This window comes from Elephas maximus, chromosome 9, assembly GCF_024166365.1.
Source record: "Elephas maximus indicus isolate mEleMax1 chromosome 9, mEleMax1 primary haplotype, whole genome shotgun sequence".
NCBI lineage: Eukaryota > Metazoa > Chordata > Mammalia > Proboscidea > Elephantidae > Elephas > Elephas maximus.
Genome location: NC_064827.1, coordinates 37188316 through 37214445, shown reverse-complemented (window position 1 = coordinate 37214445; position 26130 = coordinate 37188316). Strand labels below are relative to the sequence as shown.

Below are 26130 nucleotides of genomic sequence, written 5' to 3'. Positions count from 1 at the left end.
ATGTGACAAACAGCAGTCTCCAGCAAGAAGTAATTTTTTTTCTCTTCTACTTGTTGCTTTTTGAGTTACAGCTTCAGACATTTCTTTGGCAGCTCCTTCAAGTAATTTTCCCCAATTGATAACTGTTAACAAAAGTCATAAAATTTCCTTTAATCCTTAGTTGCACATTTGGGATCCCAGCATTTATCAGCTAACCACAATTCTTCACACCCTAGTTCCCATATAACTAGATTAATCTTGGGTTACAGAGCACATCTAGAATTTTTCTGTCTTCCTGTGTCTTTGCTCCTAAGGCTGTCTTCATCTGAAACAGTTTCTATACCTAATTCCAAAAATGTCCACCATCTTCAAGTCTACCTCCAGTGCCATGTCCTTATTGAAGCTCCCTCCAACATCTCCATCCAGAATTAATCTTTTCCATTCCTATGCTGGACAGCAATTTGTTGGGCCTCTTCCATATTACTCCCCTTAGTTTTCTTTGTGTTATGTTTATTTATAGTTCTCTTTTCTTCCTTAATAGATTATAAGCATCTTCAGGGCTAGACCTGGGTTATTCATTGTCATATGATAATGGCAGGAGAGTGTGAGTTATGGCCACAAATTTAAGTCACACTGCCAGGTTTAAATCCTGACTATATGATGTACTAGCTGCGTGGCCTTGGGCAAGTTACTTTGACTTTCCCAAGGCAGTGTTGTAGGCAGAATAATGCTTCCCAACAATGTCCACATTCTAATCTCCAGAACCCATGAAGATGTTACATTACTTCACAAAGGAGAATTAAGGTTACTGATCAGCTGACCTTAAAATAGAAAGATTAGCTTGGATTATCCAGGTGGACCCAATGTAATCAGAAGCGTTCTTAGACGTGAAAGAGGAAGGCAGAGAGGAGGTGAAAGTGATACAATATGTAAAGGACTCCATCCACCACTGCTGGATTTGAAGATGGAGAAGGGGGAACATGAGCCAAGGAATGTCGGAAGCGTCTAGAAAGCAGAAAAGGCAAGGAAATAGATTTTTCTTGATAGAGAAGGTATCTGATGAAAATTCCTGGGGCAACAACAGCCTCCTCCCAAGTAGGAACTAGTGGGTGGGAGAAAAGGGCTAATAAAAGTAAAACTGCAATAATTTAAAGACACTTCCACCCTAACTGTTCTGGTTGATGAAGAGCAGCTATCTGAATGCCATGAGGTTCAAAGAGACTTCTGACTGGAGTTTGGGGGGTATAAACGGGGTGGACTATCCAACAGGCAAGGTAAGTACCATTCCCATTACCAGATCATCTGTAGTGAACAATTTCACTTTTCACCATATCAAAGATTCTGCTTCTTGGTATGGCTGCCACCTTTCTCTCTCCCAATCCCATAGCACCTTCCTGCAGAATCAAAGCCTGTTTTCAAATTTACAATCCCTAACAGGGATGGATTACCAGTAAGCAAGGTAAGCATGGGTTTACTCGTGCTTACCTACTAACCTGTAGAGAACAATTTTCTACATATTACTACAGATGAGAAAGTAAGTACCAGTAAGCCCATGCTTACCTTTCTTTAACCGGGTAATCCACCCCTGTGTGTAAATATTGGGGCAATTTGGGAATAAGGCCACATTACTCAATGATAAATGGAAGATTTGCTCGGCTGCTAGGTTCATTGTATCTGACAGTTTTTGCTCATGTTTGAGTTTTATATTTACAATCTTCAATATCTTTGCATTGCTCAAATGGAAACATTTAACTCCAGGGCTGCTATCATTAGACCATGACTATTTATTAAATATTTCTTGCACTATCAGAGATGACTTGATACTGCAAAAGACGTTTGTGCTTTTAGAGATTCTCATTTAGTAGCCTTGTGAACTTCTTTGGGGGAGGCAGGTTTTCTCCACGTATCCTAATTTCTACTTAATGTATTTCCACACCTCTTTAAATTGTGTAAAAAGAATTGTAAAATGCAATACTTAGTGTTTTAGTACTCCTCAATCAAATATGCATTAAGATGCTATTATATGGTGAATAAATAGATGCGGAAGACTCAATTATGTTTCACACAAAGGCAGGAAACTCATATTTGAAGGCTCCTAGGTGGCGCAATGGTTAAGCGCTCACCTGCTAACCGAAAGATCAGCAGTTCGAACCCAGCAGCGACTCCACGGGAGAAAAAACCTGGCGATATGCTCCCATAAAGATTACAGCCTAGGAAACCCTAAGGGGCAGTTCTATGCTGTCATGTTGGGTCAGTATGAGTCGAATTAGTTGATGACACACAACAACACTAAGAACTGGGGAGGTTACTTTTATATTTAGTTTACGACTTACAACAACCCTGAAAGGTAGGTATTGTCCCATTTTACAGAGGAGAAAATGGAGACTTAGAGCTCGTAGGCCACAATCACACAGGAAGAAAGTGGCAGACTGTGGACTGGGCTTCAAAGTCCGTGCACATTCCATGACTCCCAGCTTCTTAAGTAAATCCGCCAGACTATCGAAGTCTTTTCCAACGATTAATGCTTCCCCTCTTTGTCAGGCAGTCCTTGACATCTTTCAGCAGTCCGAAAATCTTGCAGAAGGCAAGCTATTTCCCCCTCTCTAGGTGCCTGGAGGAAACCCTGGTGGCGCAATGGTTAAGAGCTACCGCTGCTAACCAAAAGGTCGGCAGTTTGAATCCACCAGGCGCTCTTTGGAAGCTCTTTGGGGGCAGTTCTACTCTGTCCTAGAGGGTCCCTATGATTCAGAATCGACTCCATGGCCACGTGTTTTTTTGGTTAGGTTCCTGGAAGCAGACGTCGTAGACTCAGAACATATCCTTTCTCATGCAGTATCTTCTTCGCTGCACTGGCCCAAGCGTCATCGTTCTTTCTACAAGCTTGGGAGCCTCCTTTGACTGCCTGTTCCCTATCTTATTTCCAGAGGGAAGGTGACCCTGAAGACGACTTGACTTCTCTCCCCCACGGAGCTGCCATTCCGCGGACGGCCGCCAGGGGTCCCCGCTCGGCGCCCCAGCGCGACAGCCAAGCCCGGGCCGGCGGTGCCGCGCGCAGGGTGCATGTGGGGGCTTCTGAGCCACCGAGGCTGCAACTCGAGTCCGCGCCCTCCCGGCCGCCGGTCTGCTCTCAGGGATAGTGCGCGCTGACCCGCAAGCCCCTCGCGTGAATCCGCAGCGTCGCCCCTCTGGCCCCGAGGTCACCCTCCTCCTCTGGCTGTGGCTTGAGCTAACCCGGCAGAGGGAGCCGACAGGGCCCCGGGGCTGAAGGTAGAACTCCACGGTGAGTGAGGACCGGCGCCGAGCGAGGAGGTGGCGCAGCGGGTATTGCGCCCCGGCTGGCAGGGGTGCAGGCGCACCGGGGAGGGGGGGAGGGGTGGGTGCAACAGGGGGACGGGAGGTGGTGGACCCCTCTTCCGCGCCCGCAGTCCGCCGGCTTCCGGGGCTGGCGTCCCTCTCAAACCCCTGCTTGCACCTATGCTCTGGTCGGCTCCTCGTTGGCCTTCCCGGGACTGGCACCAGGGTCCAGCGCCCACCATCCGGCGCTGGGGCCTTGATTTTAGAAGCTTAACAAATAAAACCCTGCGTACTTCGCCTTACAAGACTTCCCCGAACCCATCCCGGGTCGCAGACTCCTGCAGAGTGCGTGTTGGGCGGGAAGACAAACTTTTACAAAAGTGCGCCCTGGGCAAGGGGACAAAGTTTGGGCGCTTTAGTCTTGAGGGAGGAGGCTCGGCTTGGGGTGGAGAAGGGGAACTCCGCATCGTCAGCCAGGTCGCCCCCAGGGCTGTTGATGCGTCCTGGAGGGAAAGGGTGTGTAAAGGACGTACAAAGCCTGCTGAACCCCTGGGCCAACAACTGTCAAATATCTGGGATCCCAGCCTCTCCCTTCCCTTCCTCTGTGGAAGAAGGTGAAAACCCTTCAACTTTCCTTTCATTGCTCCTTCCCGCCTTTGGACCCATCTCGGGAGGGGAAAAGGGCCGACCCCCTGGTGTTTGGCAAGTACCAGAGGCCCTAGCCACCTGGGGGCCCCTCTAACCCGCTTCTTATCCCCTTCCCACACGCCTCTCTATAGGGACCGCAGGACAGAGGCGGCTGCGATCGTGGCGAATGGCCTTTTGTTTCTCCGCGTTTCCTCTATTGTTTGCTTTTTCAACATCTGGCAGGGCTCGGGGAGGGGAGGAAGCCCCTAACAATCCCTCGGCCCTCCCTCCCCAGGAGACCCGAGCCGCTCCGGTCGGGGACTGGAGCTGGGGAAAGAGAGGAGCCCGACCCCAGCAAGGCCGCCCCTCCCCGGCTTTGCGGTTAGAAGGCGGAGGGAAAGTTGTTCCTTGCCTGCCTCCTCGGCAGCCTGTGGCCCAGGGCGCATTTCTCAGATCTTATCCCCGGCGCACCGCAAAGTGTGCAGATCCGAGAGGGGTGCCGCTTTCGAAACAGTGGGAGCAAGCTTCCGCCCCACCCAGGCGGTCCTTTGGTGGGATCCAGCGGATTTACACCCCTGGCCTAAGGCGTTGTGGCTGGGCCGCCGCCAGGGCAGTGGGAGGGAGCGAGCACACCACTGGTGGGCTAAAAGCCGAGGTTCTGGGGTCTGCGAGTTTCCAAGGTCGGAAGGGCAGGCGAGTCTCCACAAAGTGAATGGAGATGAATAACTTTGGAAGCCTCAAGCCTTTGCCTGGGGTAATGGTGGGTGGCTCTTCCTGAAATGAACGTGGAGTTCTGGCGTCCCGGTAGGGCTCCACGTTTAAATTCCAGTACCCTCTCAGCATTATCCAAGCGGACCCGGGAGCACGCGGCGAAGATGTTGATAAGGCAGTGTTCACGCTTCCTAGTCTTTGCAAACAGATGACTTGGGGCTGGACGCGAGTTCCTGTGTGGGTGCTCCTGTTACCTTAGAGGTGGCCCTATGCCCCCCCTCCCCCCGCGGCTTCTCTCAAAAGTCAGATGTTTACACACGGTGTTCATTCTTAGTGAGTATCGATTATTTATTAAAGAACCAGGGCGAAAGCAAAGTAGTCACTCTTAGAAGACAGGGTCCCCAGGTGGTGCCGGAAGAGTTGTGTTAATGCACCTGTTGAAACCTATAACTCACCATAGCCTTGCAGTTGACCCGGTGTAACCTGCTTTTTCTGTGGGATGCCCCATCAGCCCCTCTTCCAAGGAGACTCTGTTATCTCAGCAACTTTTTCCCTTCCAGCTTTTGATCCCTCCCCCCTCCCACCAGGGGAGGGAAGAAGCTTCCCTGGAACATTTATGACCTATGTGGCCTCACAAAATTGGCTCATTTTAAATGGAAACTGTGCGTTTGGCACATTGCTCAGTTCTAGGAGCTTTTCCTTTACCCACCTTAGCAGAACTTGTGAACTTTGATTTCATAAAGCAGAACGATCGAGAGCTGCTAAGTCAGCACTTTCTGCAATGATTTCTGGATAGTAGCATTGGGACCCACAAAAGAAAAAAGCAAAAAATTTTTCGAAGCACTTGGAGGCGTTTTACAAACATTTCGTCGTGAAAATGATCCCCAAGGAAGGTTTCCTTTGAAATTTAGCAGCTTCAGCAGGAGAAAAACAACGACCTGAGTTGCTCAAGAAGTGCCCAAAGGCGTCATTAGCCAAGCGAAAGGATAGTCCTTGTCCCAGTCTACCCAAGTAAAGAAAACAGGATAATTATAGTGGAGGATAAGCTTTATTGGTCTATTTAATTTCAGAATTTAAAAGAGATTCCCCTGAAAAATCATTTTGGAAAAAAAGAAAGAAAATGCAGAGAGGCAGAAATGAATTAAAAAGTAAAGATTATAAACAAGACTACAGTGAAAAATCATATCCAATTATTTCCTTGGAATAAATTTCTGGAGGTAAGATAGTTCAAAGGATTTGATGCACTTTTTAGGATGCTTGATATTGCCATGTTGTTCTATAGGAAATCTGTGCCCCTTTCCCCTTTCCCCAGTACACACCCTTGGAAACTATGGGGCAGTTCTACTCTGTCCTATAGGGTCGTTATGAGTCTGAAAGGACTTGAAGGTAATGGATTAATACACACCCATTCACACACTGTATTATTGCTCTTTTTCATCCCTGCCAAGGTGATTTTTCTTACTTTGCATTTCTTTAATCTACAAGCAAGAGTAAACATTTTTTCATATTGTCTGTTAGTGTTTTTTTTTTTTTCCTTTGTAATGTTGCCAGTTTGTGTCTTTACCTATTTTTCAGTAGGGGTGTTCTCCTTTTTCTTTTCGATGTGATGTGCTGTTTATGAAAGTATAATTTCTGACTTTTACCCCACCGGCACAGTTGAACAATCTGTATTGACTGGAAAGGCTCAGGCTTCTTGGCCAATTCTCTGCTCTCCTGTACAGCAAACACTTGGCAAAGCTCTAACCATAAATTACTGAAATATCTGACATGATTCCACTGGAATTATTAGGGAGACCAAACAAAGGCATCATTAGAGAAACTCACGGAAAATACCAAGTCTCTATTTTCTACTTAGTAGCTTGCATGCCCCCAACTCCTTTTCAGCTTATAGTGCTTTTTTCATTTAGAACAACTCTGCTGATGAGTTGCTTTTACTAAATGGATCATACTAATTCACTTCATTGTCTGATCCTTCCACTGATAACCAGCCTAACATGATCTACAACTTATTCTTTCTTTCAAAACATTTTTTCTAAGTTTTTGATGGAAATTTGCCTTAGTTTCTCTCTTTGTCTGCATTACTTGAACACTGCCCTTGGAACAATCTTGAATCTGAACAGTTTAGCAGCATGCTGTTAATAGCAATAGCAGGAGAGGTCTCCCAGGGGTTGAATCAGGTAATTTCACTTTCTTTTGTCATTTGTGTAGCCACAATCTCTATGTAAATTCTTGCTTGAAGGTTAATGATTCTGAAATGGGGTAAGGGAGAGAGAGGAAGAGAAAATTCATTTCAGTTAGGTGGTTAATACAAATGAAGGACCACACAAGAAAAGTTAAGTCAATAATCTAGGTAATCTGGGCACAAAATATCTTTAAAAAGGGTAGAATATAAAAGTGTCATGTATTATCAAAATGGCTAGTTTAGTTAACAGTTAAAAACATTTTTGTAATTGGGAAATCCAATGTAAAATTCTTCTATAGGTTGACTCCAGATGTTTCATTTTAGGCACAAAAAATACAGCAATATGGGAATTACACTTTTCTATGGTGATTTCCATGTATTTAGGTGTAGAAATCAACTCATGTACTTTAGAGATGAATAGTGCTCGGTATTAGAATCATTGGGTCTCAAAGGTTGGACAAGAGCTTAATGGTCAGCTAATTCAACCAACCAATCTCACTGTAGATCTTTAGTTTCTCAAAGTCATAAAATACCATCCTACTCTGCGTCATTTCAAACAAATCAAGCTGCAAAGCAAATGGGCCAGAAATGTCAACCTTTTTTCTCTAGGAGAGAGAAAGGAAGGGTTTTTAACTCTACAGAGATTGTATAAGTTCTTTTAATGGGCTGACCTTTGATAGAATAAACTCAGTAAGAGGGTTAAGTCATTGAGGTGTTAACTTTTGCAGAATTTTGTGATCCATATTCTCTAATCTTTGGCTTGGGAAAATTTCAACATGGTGGAACAAAGCAAGGCCAAAATGGCAAACAGAAAGGGAAAGAGAGAATAGAGGGAAAAGACAGAGGGAAATCCTATTCTTTTAAAACCGTCTCCAGGAGAGTAACTCGTAAAAGGAGGGTGAGAATAGTTGCATAACTTGAAGAATGTAATCAGTGTCACTTAACTGTACGTGTAGAAATTGTTGAACTGGTGTAGGTTTTACTGCGCACATTTTCAACAACAACAACAACATAAATTATTAAAAAAAAAAAACCAAAAAACACTCTCATGACTTTCTAACAAGACTCTTGCTCAGCCAGGGGAGGGTTGGCATTACCTCTCCTTAGAGAGGTCAATGTGACTGATGTTGGAAGGCCAAGCTCTAGAGACAGAAAACATTACATAAATCATCACCAATCCAACTGAAGGCAGGTTTAGAGAAGAGCACAAGAATCCTTAAAAAGAAATGGAAAAGGAGGAGATGTTGGAGGAAAATGGAATTTTAATTCTAAAAATATACCTTATTTCTTCCTGAGTAGTGTTGTGAATTTCTGAAAGTAGTAGAAGACACATCTTCTGATTTCCACTAGAACGATCTCCCAGGCACACTGACTGTATTTTTTATCTTTCAGGAAATTGCCCAACCTGTTGAAATATCTCCTCAGTTTCAAGTTGTTCAGCAGGGTCTCCCTATCTCCTGAGCCACTGATCTTCTCTTCCATCTGTTTCATGTCTTCACTTTCTTTTTCTTCTTCCTCCAAGCATCGTTCCAGGTACTCCACTTGCTGATGAAGTCCGATTTGAATTTGTTTCAGGTGTTTCTCATCCCAAGCCGACTTGCAGGCGTGTTGACTGAAGATGTTGAAGACCTGTGAGGATATTTCATAGAAGGCCTCCTCGATGTGCCTTTTCACAGGCTGGGTGTGTGATAGGATCTCTTGGGGCAACTCAAAGGCTTTCTTTTCTTTTAGACATTCTACAGGAAATGGATTGCTCATATGGCTCAGAAGTTTCAGATTTTGCCAGGTGACTCTATTCAGGTGAACATACAGCAAGTCACAGCTCTGAGAGAGTACGCTGGTGAGGAACAGACCCACTAGGCAAATAGGCCAGAAATATTTTCGAATCACATCAGGCTTGGCATTCATTTTTTACCCTGAGCTTAAAACTTCACAAGACTCGAGGTTGACATCGATGCTTTAAGTCTTACACACTACTTCCTGTGCCTTTTATACATCTGAATATCTTCAGCGGGAGGAGTTTTCTCGTTCGTCATTGTACCGTTCTTAGGGTTGTGGCCCTTTTCCCTTTGCCTCTGAGACTCTTTTTGTTTGACTTGGGGTGATTACAACAACTTCGGAAATGTTATGTTTTTTTTTTTTTTAAGAGAAGTATGCTAAGCATTACCATTAAGTTACTTTAGATGCCTAGATGATCCATCCCAGGACTATGGAATCATCATCCTAAGACTGATGGGGTCTTTCGGAGAGGACTGAAAGCTGCAACTCTTGGCACTCACTCACCAGATTCTACTACATAAGAGAGATCTACCCTTCATGAATTTTTTTTTTTTCTTTTTTGTAGGGGGGTACCTGGCACTATAGACAAACATCCTCTCTCATTGAGTTTAATTATAGACACCAATCAAATGGCTATGATTATTTGATTGCAAGGTTATCAGAACATAGCATAGGTTAGGTTTGTCTGATCTTGTGAAAATTAAGCTTCTATATTTGGAAGTTTTCTCTTTTTATTTGCTTTTTCTGGGTCTTAGAAAAGATGAAGAAAATAGAGCTTGTCAGTCATCATGGCACTTATCAAACAGAAGATTAAGCTGGCTTGGTTTTCTGATGCCATTCAAAAAGGTTGACACTCTCCAACAATCCTTTCCTTTAATTAAAACTGAACCAGTGGGTCCTATCCCCATTTAGCATTTCGCACACCCCTGATATCTTTCATAGAAGTTCTTCATGAGGTTGTATGTTTGGGAATATTTATCTGTTTCATTTATTTCCTTCTTGTAATATCATACATTTTCTATTCTTTTAGATAAGCATTAGTTTCGACAGTATTTTAAACTTAGTTTTTAGTATCAGTTAACTGTTAGTTTAGACAGCATTTTTAGTTTAGATTGTATTTTAAAAACAGTCTTACTTGGAGGTTCTGGACCCTGTAAAAGTTTTTGTTTTTTTCCTGTGTTTGTTTTTCATTGAAGGGGTTTATGAGTAGGTGGCCATTCATTTTAGCTGAGCTAATTCACACTGAGAACAATATTACTGTGGTAATGATGGCTATCTGCCATTTATGGCTTTCATTTTTTTGACTAAATAACCTTCTTCGGGTTTTCGTCAAGGCAAATGGATTCCTTTCTCTAGGAATGTAAAATAGTTGGCATTAAAGAAGGCAAACTTATTTGGTCATCTTAAAATGAGAAATACATTGTTTTCAATACAGTAATCTTAGAATGTCAAGTAATCACAGTCTCAAAAATATGGCAGACTTTGATTGGAAATTTAGCTTGACAAATTCTTGTCTAAATCGGTTGACTGTACCAAAGGCTAATTTTGGACAAGTGAGATTTCTTAAAATCTTAACTTTTTGAACTGGTTTCCTTAAAAAGAAAACTTATCACATATGTTACTTTATATGCTGTATCTATGTAAAGGAGCCCTGATGGCGCAGTGGCTAAACGTTCAGCTGCTTGCAAAAAGGTCAGCAGTTTGAATCTACCAGCTCCTCCATGGAAACCCTATCAAGCAGTTCTACTCTGTCGTATAAGGGTCAGAATCATGGCTTTGGTTTTTGTTTATCTATATAAAATCAGATTTCACAGATATAGGTTTCTTAAATGAATGGACAAATAGGAAAACGGACCCTTTCATAAAGTTTAATAGGATTGTAAATTGACACAACCTTCCTAGAAAGTACAATGGCAATATGCATCAAAAGCCTTAAAAATACACATCTTCTTTGACTCAGCAATTCTTCCAGGAATTTATCTCCAAGATATAATGATAGGTGTCCTTAAAGACTTAGCTGTCAGGAAGTTTATCACAGCAAAAAAACTGAGAACACACCGACTGCTCTGACGGGGATCACAACAGAGTGTCCCGGACAGAGTGGGACAAAAATGCAGAACACAATTCTAACTCATTAAAAAAAAAAAAAAGACCAGACTTACTGGTCTGACAAAGACTGAAGAAACCTTGAGAGTATGGCCCCTGGATACCCTTTTAGCTCAGTAATGAATTCACTCCTGAGGTTCACTCTTCTTCAGCCAAAGATTTGACAGGCCTATAAAACAAAACGAGGCTAAATAGGCACACCAGCCCAGGGTCAAGGATAAGAAGGCAGGACTGAACAGGAAAGCTGGCAATGGGGAACCCAAGGTTGAGAAGGGGAGAGTGTTGCCATGTTGTGGGGGTGGCAACCAATGTCGCAAAACAGTATGTATACCAATTATTTATTGAGAAGCTGGTTTGTCCTGTAAACCCTCATCTAAAGTACAATTGAAAAAAAAAAGACTTAAAAAAAAAATTGAAAACAATTTAAATGTTCAACAATGGGAACTTGGTTAAGTAACCCATCAGTAGAAAACTGGCGTGTAAACATTAAAATGTATGTTGTGGGAATATACTGTTATTTGGTCACTTGTAGCTTAGAAATAAGGTTACTTGCTGCTATCTAGAGCCTGATACTATCTTTGTAAAACATAGATATATGCCTGTATGTACCGAAAAAAATTAGAAGTGTACATACTAAAATGTTTAGTTACTTTCTCTGACTGGAAAAATGATGGATGATTTTTATTTTAGTATTTTTATTTATCTAGATTTTTAAAACTATTCTGTAGTCAGCAAATATTTCTCATTTAATAAGGCAAAACTTTTAAAAGAAGATAATTAAGAAAATTATACACGTGAAATGGGATCCATACTACTTTATTTACTTAAACATTTCCACTCTAGGGTACTTCAAAAGAGAATGTGAATTTTTCCTAAGGCTCAGTTCCAATTCTGTTGCTATGAATACAACAGAGTATTTGAGAATTCAATGTAATCTTGCAACTTTTTGGTAAGTTTTCTTTTTTTCCCAAGACATACACAGAGAGCCTATGAAGTATAAAGCATTGTGCTGGCCTCTATGGAGGGTCCAAGAATAACAGAGTTCCTATTCTAACTAATGGAGCCCTGATAGCACAGTGGTTAAGAGCTCAGTGGCTAACCAAAAGGTTGGCAGTTCAATTCCACCAGCTGCTCCTTGGAAACACTGCAGAGCAGTTCTACTCTGTCCTATAGGGTCACGGTAAATTGGAATCAGCTTGACATCAGTGGCTTTTGTTTTTATTTTATTCTAACAGAATTTAAAAACCTAGTAGAGAAAACAGACATGTAATCAGTTAATTTCATTACGCCTTACCCCAGTTAGTACAGAAGCAGGAACAACTCTGAAGGCCATGATTTCTTCTCACATAACTTTTATATCTTTTTCTACCTAAACCTTCTTAAACCATCCCACTTAGAACTGCTTGCTTCTCCTTTGAATTTCTACAATGCTTTGTCTACACTTCTCTTAATTATGCCTTTCTTTCGTATATAATTGTGTAAGTGTTGATCTCCCAATTTTAGGCACTTCTCTCAACCCACCCATGGTGCCTAGCTTACCTTTAACTTGCTTGAGATAGTTCAGTCGTACTAAGAAAGCTAAGAGATCATTCAGTCGCATTACTGTGCGAAAAGGTTCTACTCATAGGCAGTGGAGGTGGCTGCAGATCTGACTATTATCAACCATCTGGATGTTTCCTGGTTTTCCTGCCATACACAGTTTTGTCATTTTAACCCTTCCCAACTTCCTCCCTCTACTGTAATTCAATACCGTATCCTCATTTATTAAAAAATGTACTTTTAGTAATTTTGTTGTTGTTGTTGTTAGTTGCCATCAAGTCAGTTGCAAATTATGGAGACCTTATGTATTTTTTTTTTTTTTAATTTTATATATAACAGAATGAAATATTACCCTGTCCTGTACTGCCTTCATGATTGTTGGCATGTTTGGGTCCATTGTTGCTGCTGTTTGTGTCACTCCATCTCATTGAGGGTTTCCTTCATTTTCATTGGCCTTCTTTCTTTTTTTTCTTCTACTTTACCAAACATGATGTTCTTCTCTAGCGATTGGTCTTTCCTGATGTCATGTCCAAAGTAAATGTGTTGAAGTCTTACCATTCTCATTTCTAAAAAGCATTCTGGTTGTATTTCTTCTAAGACTGACTTGTTCGTTCTTCTGGAATTCTGCAGTATATTCAATATTCTTTGCCAATATCATACTCTGAATACATCAATTCTTCTGTCTTTTTCCCTATTTCAACTTTTGCATGCATATGGGGCAATTGAAAAGACCATGACTTTTGATCAGATGCACCTTAGTTATCAAAGTGACATCTTCGTTTTTTTTAAACTTTAAAGAGGTCTTTTGCAGCAGATGCCACGTGTCAATCACTGGACTAAAAAAAAAAAAGCAGAATAAGCTATAGTCCATGATTTCAAGGAGCCCATGATGGAAAAAGCAAGCATGTTCCAAGTGTTTTAGTTAGAGGGAGTAATATTTAGGGCTACCCTATAACATCATCTCATTCCCCATTTGCTATAAATGTTAATTGATGCTGATGTTGATAATATTCATGACAAAGGTAGAAGGAAACATGGTTGGCATGTATTTCTGCCCATCTTCCACCATTAGGCTTGCCTAATTTAGCAAATAAAAATGCAGAACCTATTTTTATTTGTCCCATGCAATATTTGGAACATACTTATACTAAAAACAATTCATCATCCATCTGGTATTCAAATTTAACTGGGCTTCCTATATTTTATCTGATGACCCTATCCACCACCCAAGCTCCCATTGACTTCTCAGAACAGAGCCCAGACCTGATGCTCTGCTACCTCTCTACCTCGTGCAGCCTTCAGTTGCATTTGATTGTATTTTTCTGTGTTGGCCTTACTTGTGTATATATCCCTACTAACAGTGTACGCTATGGGGAGGGTACCTGCCATACTAAAACAAAATAATGCACACACACACGTGCGCTCACACTTAATTGCTCTGATTAGAAGCATTATTGGTCATTGGTGATGCTATACTGTCTGAATGTATCTCAAAATTTATTCAGAAACCTGAAAACAACGACCATGTAAAGAAAACATTTTTATCTCTAAATTTATCTGTCACAACTGCCCAGTATATTTTTATGGAATATACATTGACATGGATAACATGTTGTTTCCATGGTATATATGCTCTTATTTTTCAACCATACCTTGGAATCATTTATATGTGATCAGGCTTTCCTTAGAGGGAAACTTACTAGCAGGGGTGACCCTGTTGTCAATGGAATTGTAAGGAGTCCATGTGGATTTTGAGGTTAACAATGATGGACAAGACACAATTTGGCAAAATGGCGATGAGACATTTGAGTCTAGACAAGATACCTGTGATTCAGCTCAGGGGCATTTGGCATCTGCTGGAAAGATTTATTGCTCTCCATGAGAAGGCAAGTTTCAAACTAGGGTGAGAGTAACATGTTGATCACCCATATTACTCAGTACATGAGAGTAAGTCATTCCATTTGTGGAGTCAGAAGGCAATGAAGGCTTTGATTCTTGAGCCCAATAGACAGCCTTGCATCCATGTCTGGCAGTGCCTTACCACAAGGCATGTGGACAATGGTCAGCAGTTGTGTGCGGCTATTTTAGCTCTAGATCAGCCCTGTAAGCTCTGTTACCTTGATGTTTCACTCATTTTCACTGCTTCATGCATTGGGCCCAGCCTTTCCCATGATACTCTGTGGTCTCCTTCTTGACTATTCTTTTAATGATGGACCTGATGTAGAAATTAAAAATGACTACACAAGTGATACATGGCTAGGCCCATATTGTAAAAATTCAAACACTTCAGGTAAAGAGAAGTCTTTGCTTGACAGCTCAGCCCTACCTCATGCCACTTTCTTCTCTAGTGGTAACTACAGTTGTCAGTTTGGTATGCATCCTTAATTGAATATCTGTCTCCCCACTAAACACTAAGTTCTGTGAGGACAGGTGTAGCAACTGGCTTGTTTGCTGCTTTGGCTTGAGTACCCAGCAAGATGTGCAGAGATTGAGAGAAACCTGGATCACTTACATGGGGGGAGTGGAGAATTTGAACTTATATATACATATGGCTAAAAAACAAAATTATAAAATTGTGCTATGTTTTGAAGTTTAAACCTGAAAGTATAATTGTGTGACTATATATATGACATCATTTGGAGAAAATATCAAAAATTTACATGATAAGTCCTTCATGAATGTGAGGCCCAGAATAAATAGCCCACTAGACCTGGCCCATGACAGATCCAGGTGCCAATCACAGCACCTGGCACATCGTAGGTACTCCATAATTGTTTGCTGTATGACTGAAAGAAGATACTGAGGCTGTGTCTTAATGACATGGAAGTTATTTCCAGGTTTAGTTCTTTTGGTATAGAGACATAGGGAGGACAACATCAGGCATTGGGGAAAATTGAGGAGTTCCTAAATGGTAGACAGCAGCTCAGGTATCCATTTATGTCCTGTACTGCTTTGGTTGCTTTCTCTTTGGGATTATTGGAGGCTGGTAACGTCATGGACATTTTCATACCTCTGCTCTAGTAGTGTCACAGTTTTGTATTGTTTAGTTCACTAATAAAGCTTCCCCTCCAGACTACAAAAACCAAAAACCACACCCATTGCCATCGAGTCAGTTCTGACTCATAGTGACCCTATAGGACAGAGTAGAACTGCCTCGTAGGGTTTCCTAGGCTGTAGTCTTTACAAAAAAAGAGCAACTGATGGGGTTGAACTGCTGACATTTGGTTAGCAGCCAAGCTGCTTAACTTCTGAGCCACCAGGTTTCTTTAGACTATAAATGTGTTTATTCAGTTCTGTATTCATCTCACGTGGAGACACTAAAAATTTGTTGAATAAAAGACACGATATAATCTCTTATAGTTCTTGAGTTTGATTGGCAAAACTATGAGAAGATTTAGGGCCATTTCTTCCCCTACATTCTTTGCCACTTCTTAGAACTAGGTGCTCCCAACAGCTATCATCTTATCACATCACCCTTAGGGAGGCTCTTTGGATAAAGAAATACTCAGTTCTCTTTTACAGCTCAGCTGCAAATTTTGTACATAGTAACTTCCTACACAAGAATAAATTGTGCTCTTAGAAAATGATCCCTGATTTAATAATAATAATAATAACAGGGTGAAATAAGTACTTGAGTAATTAAACATGGGCCATCTATAAAACCTGTTCTCTGTTTTGGGGTTACCCAAACAGCCTCCATTCATATCCTCATTCCGCTGTTGATTTCCCTGGATCCTTTCAAATCCTAATGCAGCTTTCACCTCTGGGGAGTTATAAAAGTTTCAGATGGTGGCAATGAAAGATGTCACTACCAGAATAATCCTTTTCTTTACCCACTGAGTAGTTGTTGATATCTTCCCAGACCACGTCCAAAAGTGCTTGTGGTCTGGGAAGAAATGTCATGAGTGGAGTGGATGATGGACAGAAATGTCCTCTTATCTTAGATTAACGTTTAATAGGCAGTTGGAGTAGCTGAGATGAGGACAGTGTCTTCCTTTAATTACTATCAGCTTAGTATACTTTTTTCAGTTTTTAGTATACACTCTTTATGGTCATAAGATCATTTGATATTTAGAAAGAACAAAGAATGGCATTATTGTAGAACAAATTTAAGTAGGCTTTTCTTAGACAGGCAGAGGCCTCCCATACCCCAAATATTTGGGTTTCTTTAGTGTCTGATTAATGCCTTCGGTTGGAGGAAGTATCCAGGAATAATCTACATGGGTCAGGGGGAGTGGGGAGAGGTCTCTTTTCTCCCTGCCAACTCCCCCACTGCCCCAGTAGCCTGTGAAGTGCAGACTCTAAATTATAGACTTTAGAGTTGGAAGGCCACTTGAGATAGACCACTGGGGCCAAATGGATGAAGTGACTTCCTTGAGATCACAGTGCTCCTTGGAGACAGCCAGGTTGAGACTCAGGTCCTCAGACCTCAGCCCCATCAATGTAAGTACTCAAGTGTCATGTAGGGTACCCGCTTTCCCCTGACTACACCCAGAGGAGCAGCCCTCCAGTAGCCACGAGAAAGGGGATTCTGGAGGCCCAAGGCTGTCCTTGTTTCTAGGCCATTGAGGGATGCTTTGACTCAAGCTCTTTCTTTTACCCCACAGAGGTTTCTTAGCTCTGTGCAGGAGGCTTTAGCCAAAGGGGGAAATCCTGAGTTAAGTCTGACTCACCCCCCTTTAATATTTCTACAGAGCTACTTGGAATTTTACAAAGACCCTTTGGTTTTACAGATTCCTGGGTTAGTTCAGGCCTAAAGTGATTACTCTAGAGAAAGGGTTTGAATGGATTTCCCTATGTCAGAAATTTATTGTGTATTCATATACTTGTTTATTTTCTTTGTTTTCCATTGTATCACCAATGTTTAGCACATAGCAAGCATTCAGTAAATATTTGTTGAGAAAATAGGTGTGTGTTTTGGTATTTTACCTTATGAATATCTTTTAATTTAAATTGAATTTCGACACAGTTTGTAGAACTATGTAAGCTTGAGCAAGTTCTTTAAACTCTGGGCCTCATCTTTAAACAGGCATAATAAGAGTGTCTGCTTCAAGGGTGGTTGTAGAGATGTAAATGTTGAGAAGTGTGCCTGGTACATAGTAAACCAAAAAAAGCAAACCCATTTCCATTGAGTCGGTTCTGACTCATAGCGACCCTATAGGACAGAGTAGAACTGCCCCATAGAGTTTCCAAGGAGCGCTTGGTGGATTCGAACTGCCAAAGTGGTCAATAAATGATAGCTGCTATTAGTAATAGTAGTAGTAATAATTGTAGTAGTAGTATCTAGTGCCTATAGTGCCAGGCATGATGCTAAATTCCAGGAATGCAAGGGCAGGCAAGACAGATGTAATCCCTATCCTAGCAGAGGTTCCTAAAGGCAGCAATATATGAGCTGAATCTTGAAAGACAAGAGCTGATGAGAGTTTGAATTAAGGCAGTGATAGTAGGTATAGAGAAGAAGACATTATGTTGAGAGTCAACTAGGAGGTAAGATTGGCAAGTTTTAGTGACTGATTTGGAATGGGGATAAGAAAGAGGAAGAAGAATAAAGAGGAATCCAGCTTTTAGCTGGGTATACGTTGGTGCCGCCAACTGAGAGAGAGAATATCGGAGGAGGAGTAGGCTTAGAGGAGCAACAGATGAGTTCAGTTACAGATGAGTTGCTTTGAGTTGTCTATGGGACAACCAAGTGGAGATGTCCATTAGGCAGCTGGATACATAGGTCTAACTAGGGCAGGAGACTGGTCCAATCACTGGGAGAGAAAGGTTGAAAGTATCAACAGAAGCTGTGGGTGATAGTTAGGACGATAAGAACCAGGGTGTCTGTCTACGGAAAACGGAAAACGCGTAGGTTAAGAAAAGTAGTAGGCCAGTTACAGAACGCTAGGCATTTCCTGCTTTTAAATGGTGAGTAGTGGAAGAGGAAACTGAAGATGATGGTTACAGAAGTGTGAGAAAAATGAGGATAGAGTATTTTGACTGTTTATTAGCCTCTACCTCTTGGCCCAGACGATTCCTCAGGACCCTTCTCAACAAGGCAGCCACTACACATTGAGCTCTACTTGCCATCACTGATCTAATCCTGACCCTGTTTTACAGATGAGATACTTGAAGCTCAGCAAGGCGAATTAATTCATTTAAGCCTTAGGTCAAATTCTCTGTGCACTCCTAGCATTTGCCTCCTGCGAAGCACTCCTTGTTGCCAGGTATCTATCTGTGAATCTTGGCGGATGTTAACTGAATTGAAACTGGGCTTGGTTGTTTTACTTCTGCACTTGGGGCTATGGGAGTTGGAGGATATGATACAAGAAACCTCAAGAGGGATAAGATCTTGCAACAACATCTCCAGTGTGTTGGAAAGAAGGATGTGAGGACAGACACTCAGCTAGAATGAAAGTGTTTAATCATAGGTCTTTGTGAGAAATGGGTTATATAAGTAACTAATATTAGTATTTGTACTTATAAGTCTGTCAACACGATCAGCCAAACATTGGTTTTAAGGATTCTTTGGTAACAATCTGCATAGTTATTAATAATAATAGAAGATATTAAGTACTTAGCAGTTACTAAGTGCCAACACTTTACATAAATTATCTTTAATTCTCACAGCCACTATGCCATGCAGATGTATTATACTCAGTTTAAAGATGTTGAAATGGGAACTTGGAAATATTAAACAACTTGCCAAAGGTCACACAGCTAGAAATCCACAGAATCGGGATTCAGACCCAGGTCTGTGTGAGGCCACACTGTCTTTCCATAGAATTTAGGGTTGTAAAGCATTTGGTGTAAAAACCACTGCATGTATCTATGCATTAATACCCTATTTCATTCCCATAATGATTTGAGGCAGCTTATAGAAATATATACAACACAAGAGACTATAAAGTAGTTTAACAAATCAGAGTCAAGGGAAAACAAGAGTAACAAAACAAAGTGAATTTAGGGGTAGAGGTAGAGCATAAGAATGTGTGCCATAGGTCCAGTGTTGTCATTATAGGGAGTTGTCTCTTCGTCCAGACACCTATCTCTAGACTTTCTGGAAGCAAAAAGGGAAATATTCTCTGTTGAAATATTCACAGTATCCAAGAAACAAAACAAAAACTGAGCAACAACAAAGCTAACTTCCCAGTAGAAGCAAAGCTTTTCTTGGTATTGAGGCCTTGGAGCGATTTCTTCTGTGGGTCTTCAGAAAGAGAGCACTGTGGCAAAACCCCCAGTAAATTCTTTACAGGAGCCGCCACCACTACCACATGGGGTGAAGAGCTGATCCTTGTTTCTTCCTCAGTGTAGGCTTATGTCTCGTTGTCAACGTGCAGCTCCTTGGCAGGTGTTCTATAGGGGCTCACTGGTTTTTCTCATGTTGGGCTACAGAATGGAGGTCAGCAGTTCGGCTGGAATGGCATAGCAATTCTTCATCATGACCATAAGAGAAGAAAGTGCAGTCACACATATTGGCATTCTTAGGGGTGTTCAGTGTGTGGAGGGCATACTCTGACATTACCAGAGTCACTGCCCAGATACAATCCTGCATTTTCTATTGTGTGTACAAAGGAATTTTGGGGTAAACAGTTTGTAGGTATCATCCTTTTCCATCCTGTCAGAACTGGGAAAACAAGCTGTTTTGTCAGACTGAACCAGTGCTGTAAACAACAGTGAAGGGTGTGAGGGACCTCCACATAGCCGTAGGTTTGATTTGCTGTTATGTGCTCACTCCTCTAAGTCCTAAATATGGTAATTTGAAGAAGTGATTCTGTGGTTTTATTCTACAATGTTTTTTTTTTTTTTTTTCTGAAAGAGCTTCTTTATAAGTTGGATGGCTTAAAATCAAAGCCAGGATACCCTTGTATCCCCAATTATTATAATTAAATATTAAGACACATCCATTTGGAATTATCAATTTTGCAAACTTGAGGGTAAAAGTTAAGGCTTTAAGACTAAAAGAGTAAAAGTCACTGTCTGAGAAAGGGCCATATGAATGACCTCAGAGTGAAAACTTCTTTATATTCCCAGGAATGCTGAGCTTGGAATTGCCCTATAGTAAAATGGGCCTTTACCCATTCCCCCTAAGACAGGGCAGAACACTCATTGCCAAATGTGGGTAATACAGTTTCTTGTGGATGGTATAGGGACAAAGAATGCTGAAATTACCTAATACACACAAATTTCATCCATCCACCCACCCATCCACCCAACCACCCACCCATCCACCCACCCACCCATCCACTCATCCACCCATCTGGCCCTGGGGGTTTGCTACTTGAGACAAGAGAGTAAAACATACAAAAAAATGTTCCTGTTCTCATGGGGTGTTTAGGTTTTTAGACAATAAAGAATAAAATTACAGAGTGTTGTAAGTGCTACAAAGGAAATGAACAGGATAATTGGGGGAAGTGATAGGCGAACCCATGCCTAAAGGTTGAAAAAAGACCAGCAATGTAAAGACCTGGAGAGAGAGCACTTGTTCAGAAAGACTGATGGTAACGAGTTTGGGATGTTCAAGCAATACAAAGGAGCCTAGGTGAGTTGGAATGTAGAAAATGGGGAGGTTGTTATTAGGTGAGTTTGGGAGAATTACAATACAGAAAATGAAGGAGGGTGTGGAAGGCCATGATAGAGTTTCAATTTTATTTTAAGATCAATGAAAAGACATGAAAGCATCTTAAGCAGGAAGGTTGTGTAATCTGACAAGTGCTTTAAAAAGATCACGTTAGGGGTCCTGTAGGGTACAGTTTGGAGAAGCGGCAACAGTGAAAGCAAAGAGACTAGGTTGCTGGCAGGCTATTTCAGTAGGCCAGGTGAGAGATGTGGTGATCTAGACAAAGGAAGGAGCAGTGGAGATGGTGAGAATAAGACTGATTGCAGACATGTTTTTAGTAAGTTACTTATGATGTATTTAGGTCCAGGCTAACATCTGTAATCACCAAAGGCAGTTATCCAGAAGTGCCATTGATAACCCATTTGCTTGTAAGGTCTATATTGAATTAACACAATAGTTTTTTGATAATCAGAAAGTAATCTTATTTGACATTAGATCCTTAACTAGGAGGCTTAAACTTGATTGGATCCGATATACTTTAGACAACAATATAAATAATTTACTTAATTAGTCTTAGGTTGGAGTTGAGGTTTAAATTTCCCACATTTGGTTTGAGGCTTAAATTTCAGAGAGCATCCCCTGGTGTACTTCTGATAACTACACAGACCAATTGTGTACTTCTGTATGTCTTGACATTCACTTAATAATATGTTTTATAATATATTTAAACCATGGGTAACTATCATAGTCAAGTCATAATGGAATATAACCATATAATTCTGAAGATAAGAAGGTGACCTTAATCTATTATTTACTAAATATAGATGAAGGATACAGGCTTACTTCTCAGAAACATCTACTGTATTAATGCTGCCTCAAATTTGGGACTCCATTTGATTTCCTATTTGCATTTACTAGGGGTATCTGACTCCTTATCTTTCTCACTGTTTCCTGGATGGGTTAATACTTTAATATATTTTTATCTATTTCATTTATTTATTTTTAGAAAAATGGCCTTTGAGATGAAACAATAAAAATTCTAATTCTCTGCAGTTGGTGATGTAGGCCCCCTCTATGAGTTTGTTTTTCTAGAAATGTCTAGGCCTTGTTGCCAGGGAAACCACGCCTTCATTCTTCCCCACACTCTGCCAGGGATTCTTAGGAAGTCTCTAGATATGGACTTCTCAGCCCCTAGAGAAGCACATGGTGGCTTGTCTTAATTATCTAGTGCTGCTATAACAGAAATACCACTAGTGGATGGCTTTAACAAAGAGAAATTTATTCTCTCACAGTCTAGTAAGCTACAAGTCCTAATTCAGGGTGTCATCTCCAGGGGAAGTCTTTCTCTCTCTGTTGGTGATGGGGGAAGGTCCTTGTCATCAATCTTCCCCTGGACTAGGAGCTTCTCTGTGTAGGGACCCTAAGATCCAAAGGCCGTGCTCTGCTCCCAGCACTGCTTTCTTGGTGGTATGACGTCCCCAAGTCTCTCTGCTTGCTTCTTTTTTTCATATCTCAAAAGAGATTGGCTTAAGACACAATCTAATCTTGTAGGTCTCATCAACATAACTGCTGATAATCCATCTCATTAACATCATAATAATAGGATTTACAACACATAGGAAAATCCCATCAGATGACAAAATGATGGACAATCACACAATACTGGGACTCATGGCCTAGCCAAATTGCTAAACATTTTGAGGGACACAATTCAATCCATAACATGGCTTAGTATATGAAAAGACTCTAAAGGAGCCTCGTTTTTTTTTTTTTTTCATGAGATACTCTACAAAACCTTTTCAGATTAGATCTTGATGATGCTGTGGTTTATAGGACAGCGACATTTAGCTCAAGAGACTCAGCCAAAAGACAGTATGATTTAACTAAAAGGTATTTATTAAGATATCATGAAATAGTTTCTTTGGGAATTTGTTCAAAGAATTTTAATGTCTTGAGTTCATATTACAGACAAAGTCACATTTCCCAGATGTATTCCTTTGTTCCTCCAAAATGGTACAAGTATTTTGTTTGGAGCTACTTAATAATCATCTCTACTGATACCCTTCTCTTAAAACCACCTGTCAGTTTGTCATTCTGTGATGGCTTGAGTGTTGCTATGATGCTGAAAGCTATGCCACCAGTATTTCAAATACCAGCAGAGTCACCCATGGTAGACAGGTTCCAGCAGAGCTTCCAGACTAAGATAGACTAGGAAGAAAGGCCTAGTGATCTATTTCTGAAAATTAGCCAATTAAAAATTTGTGGATCACAACAAAATATTCACCGTTATAGTACTAGAAGATGAGCCTCTAGGTTGGAAGGCCCTACACAATAGCCACAGCAAAGGGCTCAAAAATACCAACTGTTTCAGGTATCTAGTGCTGCCATAACAGAAATACCACCAGTGGATGGCTTTAACAAAGAGAAATTTATTTTCTCACAGTCTAATAGGTTACAAGTCCAAATTCAAGGCATCAGCTCCAGAGGAAGGCTTTTTCTCTCTGTTGGCTCTGGAGGAAGGTCCTTGTCCTCAGTCTTCCCATGGTTGAGGAGCTTCTCAGGCACAGGGACCGGAGGTCCAAAAGACACGCTCTGCTCCCGGTGCTACTTTCTTGGTGATTTGAGGTCCCGAGCTCTCTCCTTGCTTCCCTTTCCTTTTATCTCTTGAGAGATAAAAGATGGTGCAGGCCACACCCTATGGAAAGTCTTTACCTTGAATCAGGGAGGTGGCCAGAGTAAGGGTGGTGTTATAATACCATCCTAACCCTCTCAACATAAAATTACAATCACAAAATGGAGGACAGCCACACAATACTGGAAATCATGGCCTAACAAAGTTGATACACACATTTTGGGGGGGACATAATTCAATCCACAATACCAACAATCATGAAGATGGTGCAGGACCAGATAACATTTCATTCTTTTGTGCATAAAGTCACCATGAAAAAAACCATGAGTCGGGCCTAATTCAACGGCAACTAACAACAACAACCTTTCAAGAAGTAACCTTGAGATCCTTCAAAAACAAAACAAAAAGCAGTGTGCCAAATCCATCTCAAAAAAATAAAAACATATTTATTATTATCAAGTCTGACCACTTGATAAATTTAACACTTCTTTTATATGAATGATTTCAAAGAACCACTTCAGAAGTGAAAAGAGATTATCACTTCTAAATGCTAAGACTGTAGGACATGACATTGTTTGTAACTGGTCATTATTCAACAGACATTTGTTGAGCACCTACTGTGTGTCAGGACTTTGTTAGATGTTGGAAGCACAACTCTGACCCATGCTCTTTCAACCTGGCTTCATCAGATCTGTGGGGACTAAGCCTAACAGCCACTTTCTCCCATGGTAGCTGCCAAAACAAGCATCAAGGGACAAACTATTCAGTTTAACTCCCTGCACTAAATGTCATTGTATAGGTATATCCTGAAACAACCAAAAAATCAACTGAGATCTGGAAACTGTTCATAAAAAACAAGCAACCATTTCTTGTTGCTATCAGAAGACTTGTTATCAATCTAGTGTATGTAATGAGCAGTGTGCTAAGGAATATAAAGTAGTATAAGAAATACCCAGTGAGAAGAAGTTAACCACTGGAATAGTATGTGACAAGTAACAAGAGTGGGATAATGAGTAAATGCTCTGTGAATTCAGAGATACACAGAGGACCATAGTGGCTGGAAAGACAGTGAGGAGGGAGTGAAGGATGAGTAAAGAATGCTCCAAGGTGTGGATCCCAACACTACCACTAACTCCATGTGTAACAATGGGCAAATTTTTTACCATATCGAAGCCTCAGTTTCTTCATCTGCCAAAGAGGAATTATGACATCTACCTCACAGAGTTGATGATAAATATGTAAGTGCTTCACACAGTGACTTACAGCAAACAGGAGATTGTATCAGTAAATACAGTAAAACACTCAGTAGTTTTGTGTGCTGCTTTGTCTGCCTATAAAGTAGTAATACTGTCTCATAGGACTGTGGTCAAGATAAAGTGGGATGACATAACAAAGAATCCTGGCAGAGTGCCTGTCATATTGTAGGCATGAAATAAATATTTGCTACTATTTTCATGACAAATGTGGCTAGATTAGGAAAAGCATATCACACACAGGGAGGAGGCATGCAGCCTCTCTGGGCTTGGCAAGTTACCCAGTCTCCTTGAATAGAAGATTTGTTCAGATGAGTAGTTATAGAAAAGGTAGATGATAGTTGTAAAACATGTGAAACATGAATGAAGGGTCAGTTAATTAGAAATATTGAAGGAAGATTCCAGGATTCCAGAAGAAAATAAAATGAATGATTTCTAAGTATCCTCCGACTCTAAAATTCTGTGTTTCTTCCAAGACTCCCAGTGACTCTTGAGAAGGGCTGTGGTGAATCAAGCTTCCCGCAGCAGTAACGGTTCAGGGCTAGAGCCTGAAGCAAGCCAACAGTAAGGGGTTGACTCTGTGCTCTTTTCTCCTTTGACAATACCAGTCCATTTGCTGGGTGAAGGAAATGTTTTAGTTTTCATGTGGCAAACGGCCCAAGAATTTGACAGGTAAGAGAGGGAGGAAAACCCCATGAGTGTATTCAAAACCCCAGCCACTGTATCCAGTGACAAGTTATTTCCTGGTATTTTTTTTCCCCCCTTTAAAAAATTTTTTTTTTTTTTTTTAGCTTTGAGGGCCAGAGTCAAGGAGGGGGAACAGAGAGAAAATGATTCTCTGGGAAATGAATCTCCAGGCAGAACTGAGACACCTGAAGAATGTGTCACTTCACATACTCTGTGTGTGTGAGTCAAAAGGCAGGTCCCAGGTTTGCGAAAGTGCAGCTGAGGGCTGGTGCCAGAGAAGAAACCACTCTGCAAGAGAGTTAACCTGGCGCTGGCAGGAATGCTTCATGAGTAGACTCTCAAGAGGAGCCGAAGGGGTCTGGGGGCTCCCTGCTGAGCTGTCTTCATGGGATCTATTAGAATTGGAGTTTATCCTAGGGCAGCATTCCCACAGTGTTCCAGGGAATGTTCATAGACATTATGTGAAAAATAAATTTATAAGATTCAGGGTTAAGCAAGTTAAAGAGGTTTCTTTGCTGCAGGACTTACCAGGACCTTTAATATGCTAATAGGAATTGTAAGCGTCCAAGAAGGGGAAATATGAATGTAGTACTTCTAAAACTTATTGAGAAATGGCACTTTTTTTTTTTTTTTTTAACACAGATTGTATCTGGGAACTAGAGTCTTGAGCAGCCCTTTGGGAAAAGTTGATTCAGGGTCAGGAACACCAGGCTAAATCATTTCTTTGCTCTTGCCCTATCCCATGGGCTATTCAGATGCAGACAAAGATGTTTGCAGGCAGCTTTGCCTTACCAGCAGTCAA

General features: G+C 41.2%; 2 protein-coding genes across 2 annotated transcripts in view; one reads left to right on the top strand and one right to left on the bottom strand.

The window, feature by feature from the left end:
• Positions 1-2929: 2929 nt before the first annotated feature.
• MOB3B (MOB kinase activator 3B) overlaps positions 2930-26130 on the top strand; it is a 227605-nt gene continuing 204404 nt past the window's right edge. The window contains exon 1 of the mRNA XM_049895997.1: positions 2930-3259. The gene's annotated coding sequence lies outside the window, so the exon portion shown is untranslated. The remainder of the gene's footprint in view (positions 3260-26130) is intronic.
• On the bottom strand, positions 8075-8701 carry IFNK (interferon kappa). The gene has a single exon (XM_049895998.1). It carries the CDS (start codon positions 8699-8701, stop codon positions 8075-8077), a length of 627 nt encoding a protein of 208 aa, XP_049751955.1.